This window comes from Arachis ipaensis, chromosome B05 (assembly GCF_000816755.2).
Source record: "Arachis ipaensis cultivar K30076 chromosome B05, Araip1.1, whole genome shotgun sequence".
Taxonomy (NCBI): domain Eukaryota; kingdom Viridiplantae; phylum Streptophyta; class Magnoliopsida; order Fabales; family Fabaceae; genus Arachis; species Arachis ipaensis.
The window spans coordinates 125,311,804-125,321,397 of NC_029789.2; the positions used below are offsets into that span (position 1 = coordinate 125,311,804).

General features: G+C 33.0%; 1 protein-coding gene across 2 annotated transcripts; it reads right to left on the reverse strand.

Moving 5' to 3' along the window:
- LOC107644041 (L-aspartate oxidase, chloroplastic) lies at nucleotides 4,309-9,484 on the reverse strand. 2 transcript variants are annotated; one of them, XM_016347816.2, is made up of 8 exons: nucleotides 9,265-9,484; nucleotides 8,397-8,540; nucleotides 7,328-7,679; nucleotides 6,714-6,956; nucleotides 6,435-6,491; nucleotides 6,264-6,344; nucleotides 5,841-5,902; nucleotides 4,309-5,678 (listed from the first exon to the last, which is right to left on the reverse strand). In XM_016347816.2, the coding sequence occupies exons 1-8, from the start codon at nucleotides 9,441-9,443 to the stop codon at nucleotides 4,664-4,666; spliced, it is 2,133 nt and encodes a 710-aa protein (XP_016203302.1). In that variant the 5' UTR covers nucleotides 9,444-9,484; the 3' UTR covers nucleotides 4,309-4,663. The 2 variants fall into 2 exon arrangements, with proteins under 2 accessions (XP_016203302.1, XP_020980088.1); XM_021124429.1 differs by lacking the exon at nucleotides 9,265-9,484 and adding an exon at nucleotides 9,150-9,190 and having other exon boundaries at nucleotides 4,664-5,678.

Consider the following 9,594-nt stretch of genomic DNA (forward strand, 5'->3'; position numbering starts at 1 on the left):
CGACAGAAAGTGCAGACAGAACCTTCTCTGCTGCTACCTTTCTCGTCTTAGCTGCATCTTTAAATACTTTTACACTTTCCTCTACTTCCTAAGCAAACATGAAAATAAATAAATAAAGCATATCAAATTCAAATCAAAACACCAAGGAAACTCGAAGCAGGGCAAAAATCATTGCCTAAAAAGCTACCCTAAGGATTCAAAATTCATCATCTTGACTATTCTAAAAGAATCAAACCGAACTGAAAAGAAGGCAGAGAAAAAAGTATACCTTGCTGGGTTTGTCGTCCTTAACAAGAAGTGGGGTTGAGGAAAGTTGTCCTATTTCAGTCTCATCAAGGGTCGCTCTGATTCTCGTTCTTTCTCTGCGAAATTTAACAGGGTGGTGATACTGATAGTTCGTTCCTCCGAGTCTGTGAGGAGTGGCGGTGGACGCAGGGAGCGGCGGCGTCTGATGCGTGTTGTGGCGGCGAGAATAGGCAAACTAGAGATATAGAAGAGGAAGAAGATGAGAAAATGGCGTTGATTGAAATTGATTTTATAAACCCTAGCAGACCTCTCTTCTTCTTTGAATCTGAAACTAAAAGATAAAAGAAAAAAGTGTAAATAACAAAAGTTAAAGGGATCAAAATCTATTTAATAAATTTTAAAAAAAAAAACGAGGTACATTTTGTAATTATTTTTATGGTGGTTAATGATAAACCTACAAAAATGTAGGAGCAAGAAATCCATGGCCTAATTATGGTTATGAGACCATTGGTATTGCTAGCTTTGACTTCTAACCAAAACAAATTTTTCTATCAACTAAAGTTACAAAAATGAATACTATCCAAAAATTATTCAACCATTTGAATTGATTAAATCAATTAGTTTTATAATTTATTTATTGTAATATAGAATCAAATTATATCACCATAAAAATTATTTGTCATAAATTGATGCACAAATTATATAAATATTAATATTAACGTTCTTTTTTTTTTTCACGGTCATATTGAATATTGTTTATTGACGGTGAGGTGTGAACAATTTTCACTTCAACAGCTATATATAATAGACAATATAAATATAATGTTATAACATGTTTATATATAATAAAATACAAGTTTTGCACATTTTCTTAAATACATTTTAATAAGTTAAAAAAATAAAATATTCTCGTTTTACTTAACATAAACTGCATCAACTTATATGTGCGTGATATTAGAAAAAAATAACATATTAAAAAAGATAGTTAAGTTTATTATTTATTCTTTTCAATTATTTTTCAAACTTAAAATTTTGATTTTCAATTTTTTTCTCTTTTATTCATCATCTATATTTTTGTGCCTATTATATATCTTGTACAATAAAAATTATGTTGTCCAGAAACAAATTTTATTTTTGGACTATCTCCCCTCTTTTTTATTCCAAATAATAACTGTTACTAAAGTCCACATTCTAGAAAAACTGAAAAAGCATCCCTACTATTTAGCCCACCACCTAAGTTCCTTTGACTGGTCCAAATATGTCCCATAACACTTAATCACGAATCAATATCATTAATCTCACTTCTCAGAAATGGAAAATGAAAACTTAGAATTACTCCACAATCAATAAAACTTACATGCGTTGCAGTCTAAATTTGACACGTAGTGTCAGCATCATATGCTTATTTCCTCACCAAAGAATTTTACTTCTAATTTTGGATTACCTGCAATATAATATATAAAATATTAATCAAAAAAGAGACCAATATAGTTCGATATATAACGAAGTACAAGCACACAATTTAAAGAGGATATATAATTGAAAGGACTCATCAAACCAAATATAGAAGGAGAGTTAGACGAAATAGCGAAAGATTCTTTAAATAAAAGTAGATTTGAAACTAGGAGGGTAACTAAACTTCTATGGTCACTTAGGCACTTAGCTAAAAGTAAAGTTCCTATGAATGAGTTAAAATTTTGGATGTTTTGACTAGGATAATACAATGTTTGATATAGACTTAGACTATACCAACAATAATTAATGTTATTACTGTAAATGTGAATATATTGCAACAATTTTCTACTGTTACTATTATATTATACTATAGCTACCACAAATATGAGATTACTCCAAAACAGTGACAAATATGAAAAAGATACTTATGTTTTTATAAGAACAAATTCTTACTGGTCATTGTAGAAATAATTTAAATTTTTATCTAAATAATCGATTGAATTGTTGGCAGAACCATATCTGTTTTATTTAATATATAATTAAACAAACCTAAGTCCTAATAATGTACTAAACTTGCATTGTTTCCTTGGACGACTTTTTGTTGTTTTCCATTGTTGTTGCACAAATATTCAAAACCTTATTATGGTCATTCATCAAAACAAAATCTGAATTCATGCTTACATATATGCTTATATTTTTTATTTTCATTCATTCGCGATAAACATCATTCATAAATAAGAAATAAACATTCATAATTCACAGTCACATTCACAGTTATCAAAATGCACTGGTTAATATGTAAGTCTACGTTTCCTAATGTCCAAATGAGAAACAAAAGGGGTGTTCAAATCTAAAATTAATTCAAATTAAATTGTTTATATAATTCAATTTAAATCGAAAACTAATTAAAACCATACTAATTTAGATTTTGATTGGATTTTATTTTTTATAAACTGGTAGATCGGATCGGATTTTGGATCTACTTCTCATAATCGATACAATCCAATTCTCATAATGTGTTATAATATTATTATTTTATTATTATATTTACAATTATACTTATAATATATTCAATTTGTTATACATTTTATATTATTCATGTATTATTATTTAATAAATATTTTTTGTTCAAAATATAATTTATTTATTTATTTTAATTAAATTATAAATTTATTTCTAATATCATGTTATCGTTGATTTTTCAATATATTATTGAGCTGTTATGTCATTAATTATTTTAAATTTGATGTATAGACTCGTTATATATATTCAATATCTTTAATTTACAAAAATCGCAAATCCAATCTAATCCAAACTACTTAAAATTGGATCTGATCGGATCTGATTTTTTTTAAAAAAAATCATCCAATCCAAACCGTACCGCAAACACCCCCAGTAAAAACCCCACTAATATTTTCATCTCATTCCATTTTCCTTCGTAACCTCTCTTTTTCATTTATGTTTTGGGTGCCTAATGGGTTCAAATATGATCAATGCATTCTATCATATTAAGTTTGTGTTTAATTAATTACATTTGTGAGATGTCTCTTATGTTTAGAATTGATCTTTCGTGTGTCATTGAACAATTGTGTAGATATTACCTTTAGTTTAAGTATTAATTAATCTTTGATTCAAACCGATGCAAGTAATGCATTTCTTTTTTAGTTGTATGTTGAGGTTTAATGAAACATTTGAGCTCAAGTTTGGAGTGCTCATTTGCCCCCGAATGGATAAATTGAAGTTTGAAAGAGCTTAAAAATACTCATGGGACAAAGGTTAAAAACACTTAGTGATCATTTAGGTTTATATTCATGTTTTTCTATAGAAAGAAGCTCCAACCTCTTTTTTAAGTTTTCATCTCTTTTTCTTTTCTATAGTTTAGTTTTTCTTTTTAACCCTCTTTTCATCTCTCCATGCTATTTTACATTTTTGTTAAGGCCATTTTAACATGTTTATATTGATTAATGTAAATGTACAATTTGGATACTTTATTTATGTGCTTATTGGATATTAAATTATTTATAAGTTTGTTAATTGATGAATCTATAATTAATTGTAATTAGCTTACTTGGGCTTTGATTGAAGTTCATATATATTAATCGGTTGATAGGGAGTGATATCAAGTCATAAGAGTTAATATTTTTAACTCTTTTGGTGTTTGGTGTCACTTAGAGGCTTAGAGATGTCTAAGAATATATGAAAAAGAGAGTGGTAAATTTGAATGCGCCATGTTTGATAAAATGGGTCAATGAAGGAAAGAACTTAAACCTAAGAATCCTTAAACGTTTTTTATTTTTTTGAATTCTTAATATTGTTAATTGTTTGCATCAAACCAACCCACCAGTCCATCACCCTCCATATTCCATAACCTAATCAACTACATATTTTCTTGCTTGTGAGACAACCCGAGTTACATGCTCTAACTACTCTCTAAATTAATATAGATTGAAAAATAACATAATCAATTCGATGGCTATTTACTCGTAACAGTTAAACCAAAATATCATTTTCATTAAGATGTGTAGTCATATATACTAATGTACCCAATAGATACTGAAGTTCCACATGAATTCCACTACTACTTGGTAAAGAAGAACTCTATTATATTAAGGAACATGCATTTGCATTCAATAATTGAAATGGTGGTAGCATACAAGCACCAAGGTAAAATAAAAATCCAAATCTTGGGATCTGGTTATGTTAAACTTCTGTCTATATTAGAAGGGGCATTAACCCCAAATCTATATTGAATATATTTCTTCCTATATTTAAACAATGAATCAGAGAATACATACTTCTCTTTAAATATTTTTAAGAAAAAAGGATTATAGGGGGAGTAAAGGCAAATGAAAATTTGATTCCAGCAATGGGTTTACCCTTCTGGTGCGGGTTTTGATAGCTTTAGATTATTGTCCCCATATTCATATGTAGTGTCAGAAACCGACATTTCGGCGAAGAAGTGTTACTGATACATGGGCTGCTTATGTAACTGCATAGAACTCCAAGTGTTGTTGACATGTGAACTTGGAGAAATGATTGTTGGGAGCCTCTTGCTTTCCTCGAGATGAGGAAAATCGACCGTGTAATGAAGGCCCCGGCTTTCGTGCCTCGAAAGGGCACTGCTGACCACAAGCTTGGCACAACAAAACAGGTTCCTCATTTCACAGGTTTCAGGCACCACCATTGTTGGCTTCCATCCATGTTGAAATAAGTACTCCTCCCATTTAGCCTCTAGTTTACCAATTTTTCGCTCTGCAGTTTCTAGTCTCATCGTGGACCGAACAATTCCTACATAGTTCCACATGATAGATTGCAGTTCTTTCCTCAACTCTCTTGTCACAGATCGAATTTTGCCTATGACATCACTTCCAAGCGAAAAAGGCACGACAGGGTGAGGCCAAAAATTGGAAGCAGTCATATCAAGGCTAGAACTCTTCATCAGGTCAATTGAAGGCTGGACAGCTCGTCGAGCGAAAACCAGTGCCTCAAGCAATGAATTGCTGGCAAGTCTGTTTGCTCCATGCAAACCTGTACACGCCACCTCACCAGCTACGTACAGACCCTTTACATTTGTCTCTCCTTCAAGCCCAGCACGAACTCCTCCACATATGTAATGAGCAGCTGGGACAACTGGGATCGGATGGCGTGTTATATCCAAACCATGCTGGAGGCACATAGAGGCAATGTTGGGAAAGTGGGAGAGAATTTCTGCCTTCGGCTTGTGACTTATATCGAGGAGCACGTATTTCTCGTTGCGCTTTTTAAGTTGGTCATCGATACTTCTTGCCACCACATCCCTTGGAGCAAGCTCTTCCCTCTCATCATACAAAGGCATGAACCTTTCCATGCCTAAATTATAAAGGATGCCACCATCACCCCTAACAGCTTCAGATATCAAAAATGCATTTTCCCTTGGCTTGGACGGTTTAATTGGAAGGCCTTCATCCGCTAAGGCGGTTGGGTGAAACTGCACAAACCTGGACCAATCATATCATTAAAAGAAATCATGACAAAAACATATAGCTCAACTATAAACACCCAATTTCTGTTTAATCGGTATGACATTGTATTGACCCGTATGCAAATTGTGAGACTCATCAAACAGTTAAATATTCACATTTCTGAAATCATCTACTTACTCCATGTTTGAAATCACAGCTTGAGCTCGGTGTGCCATGGCAATTCCATCTCCAGTAGCCACCTTCGATAAAAAAAAAAGATAAACAAGTTAAATTAAAAGAAATAAGACCATAAAATGCAGGTTATGCACTATAAGCAGGTCAACATAGTAAGTGTGCAACCAGAATAAGATGGATCACTTCACTGCCATCAATTAACACTTACAAGGACAAAGAAAACCACTTAATCAATCAACAATTTCAGCTTAAACTAGACCTAATTAATTCTGTTTATATTTTAATCATGCTATTTCTAAATTTATAGTGTATCATCAGAATAAATTAATAAGATGTTGCAAATGAGTAAGTAACAATAATCAGTAGTTCATTTGTAAACTTTTCTATTCAAGATAAAACTATCTTATTAATAGAAAAGAGGTCTACCAGAGGATTTGTAGTTTTGGGATAAATATGTCCAGCTCCACCAGATGCAAGCAAAGTCACATTTGAAAGGAATCTTACCACCTAAAAACTAAAAAGATGAAAATTCAGAAATATATTCAACAATAGCAATAACTTCTTTCTCAAGTAATTGCACAAAATCACTTTCCCCACCTCTAATGTTTCAGTATTCAGAGTGTCAATGCCAACACAAGTGATATCAGATCCATCCTGCAACACCAGTGGCATGTTTTAGATTTTGTTAGAGAACGCACTGAGACATTCAAAATGTACCTAGTAAAATTTGAACAGAAACAATTTCAAGTGAATGGAGCCCATGAATTTAAAACTTCAAATGTTTGACGAATACCAGCATGCTTGGAGCGAGGTACCAACAAGGTATACGCTACAAAACCATTAGTATAAAATAAAATAATATCAGAGAGAACAAACCTGACAAGTGAGAAGATCTATAGCGAAATGGTGTTCAAACACAAAAATATTAGGATTATTAACAACTGACTTCAGCAGAGCCCTTTCAATTTCTTTTCCAGTCATATCAGCGGCATGAACAATTCGACGATGAGAATGACCCCCTTCCCTCACTAGATGCAAGTTACCATCTTCTCCATGATCAAATGAAGCGCCTATGGCAATTAATTCTCTGACTCTGTCGGGTCCTTCAGTACAGACAACCTGGAAAAAGGAAGGGTCATAGTTAATACAAAACTTGATGCAGTAGTCAGAGAAACCAGTGATTGCTTACAAGTATATATGCAATTCTATCATGCTCAAAATAATCATCTCTATAATAAGAACAGTTCTGCTCAGTTTCATAAAGTAAAGATCAACAGCATTTCCGTGCCTTCCCATAGCAAAAAGAAATCAAGTGCTTGAATAGCGTTTTAAATTGAAAATACCCTGTTTTGATAATTTCATAAGTACAAAACGTTGCTGAAAGTGAAAAGGCAAGAGAACCATTTCAGATGAATTTGGCAAAGTTATGAAACACCGATCAGGTACTTGAATTCGACATTTCTGGTAAATTTGAAAGCTTTAGAACATACTCGAACGGTCTCTTCATCACAAAGATAAGCCCCTGCCACAATGGTATCCTTCATGTGACTCTCCACAGAATCAGAAGGCGATAGCACAGCACTGACACCACCTTGAGCATAATTAGTGTTGCATTCATGAGACTCGGCTTTGGTGATCACAGCAACAGACCCATATTTTGCAACTTCAAGTGCATAGCGAAGCCCAGCAATTCCACTTCCAATCACAGCAAAGTCAAAATATTTTGTGGAACCTTCGTTTTTGTATGACGAAATGACCTTGAAGAGTTTCCGATTCTTGCAAACTGGAGATACAGAAGCCTTGCACCTGTGTATCTGCAGCACCTTGGATGCCCCTTGAGACCTAAAATTTTGCACCCGAAAAGCAATTGAAAATTTTTAATTTAGTTAATATCAAAGTAGGAAGTCTACATCAATTTCCATTCATTACAAGTTATTTACAACCACTAAAGCTTGCATCAGATTAGGTTGCCTACATTACACCTTTAGGACACTGTCTTTTCCCGGACCACATGTGCCGAGATGATTTGCACCATGCTGCCCTTTATTTCTGTCAAGTTTTCCGAAGTTACTGACAGAAACTTTGGTACAATTCGGCAATCAAAGTACAATAACCTAACTGTTTTCTATCCAGCCTCCAAAATAAGTTCCCTCGAATTCTTGGAAAAATAAATGCACAAATTCTACAAACCATATTTGTTTTAGATTAATAAAATTTAACCACAATTAAATCATGCAATCTTTTGAAAAACAGGACAAGTTTCAACAAAAGTAATTCTGGACTAGCGCAAAAAACTATTTCCTTTTAGGCATTTAAACATAGCAAGATATGAGATCACTACTGAAGACTATTATTATTGTTGGATCCAATTCTTCTAAGCATATTGTGAGAATACTATATGCAGGAGTTTTAACTGTAAAAAAATAACACACGATCTTGTGCAAACAAGTAAAATTTCATTCATCAAATAACTCTGGACAAGCAAACAAGAACTCCATTTTAGTAAATGACATATGAAATAGATATTAATTGATTCCTATGACATCAAATAACTATTACCAAGATAGATATTTATGTGTGTTCCTCTTGATAGGCACATCAGAAATGCAAGCAGTCCGTATGCAGCTCCGTCCCTTGCAATCTGTCACTCCAAAATGCAGTTTGCCACTCCCAGCAGGTATACAAGTCACCATTGTCACACCTCTGTACAAAACGCAGACGAAGAGTTAAGCAAACAAAAAACTTCAGACAAGAGCCTTCACTTTATACATTGAAAGAAGCAAATGTGGATCACAGGAAGCAAAAGGAACAATTGGCAAAAGCCAGTGAATAACAACGCCAACAAAATAAACTGGTAGAACACAAAGATTTTCAACATTCTAAACCAATGCAAATTGTTTCTCATTAGCAGAGTAGCTAACAAGAACCACTAAACTGGTGAACTATGCTGGACCAAACTCATATCTAATATATATGTGCTTAGAATTCCTTGTATAATTTAGCTAAATCAACTCAAAGGAAAACAAAACCCCTGTTTCTTCTTCTCTGCATGTTATTGTGATCAAAGTAGAAGAATAAATACATAAATCAAGACATCAAACAGCTGAGAATATCCCATTATTTATATTGCTACTCAAAATTTCTGAAACAACATACACCAACAAAGAAGAAGAAATTCAGCTACAAAAGAAGTGGTTGAAAAGACATAATAAAGAGAGGAATGAAAGTTAAACTCAAAAGATCAGAAAAGGGTTGGAAGGAAAACTTCATGACCAACCAACCACACAAGCACACACAACATAAAGACACAACCTTTTGAGACAATAACACAAACACATAAGAGAACGTTCCCTATATATAGATGACAGACATTCAGTTATGTTGTGATGATCCCAAAATTGAAGATAGAAATGGTGAAAGAGGGTACCTTGATGAGAGTGCGTGTGAGGGAGAAAGAAGGGTGAAGAAAACACAAAAGAAGGGACAAAGGAGAATCTGGGTTGGCGTTGATTTGCAGAGAATGAATATTATTATATGAATGAATGAACTAATGAATGAATGAATGCGGAGAAAGATTTCTGAAGGGTTCCTAGAATTTGTGCTCATGAGTCATGACACAAAAATTAAAAACAACAAATAAAAACCAAACTATATTAAAAGGTGACTTTGAATATGAAATTAGTGGCGGCTAAGGAGACTTTGTTTTCACTTCTCAGTTATCACATCAGTTTTTAGTAATTTTACACTTATTAAATTA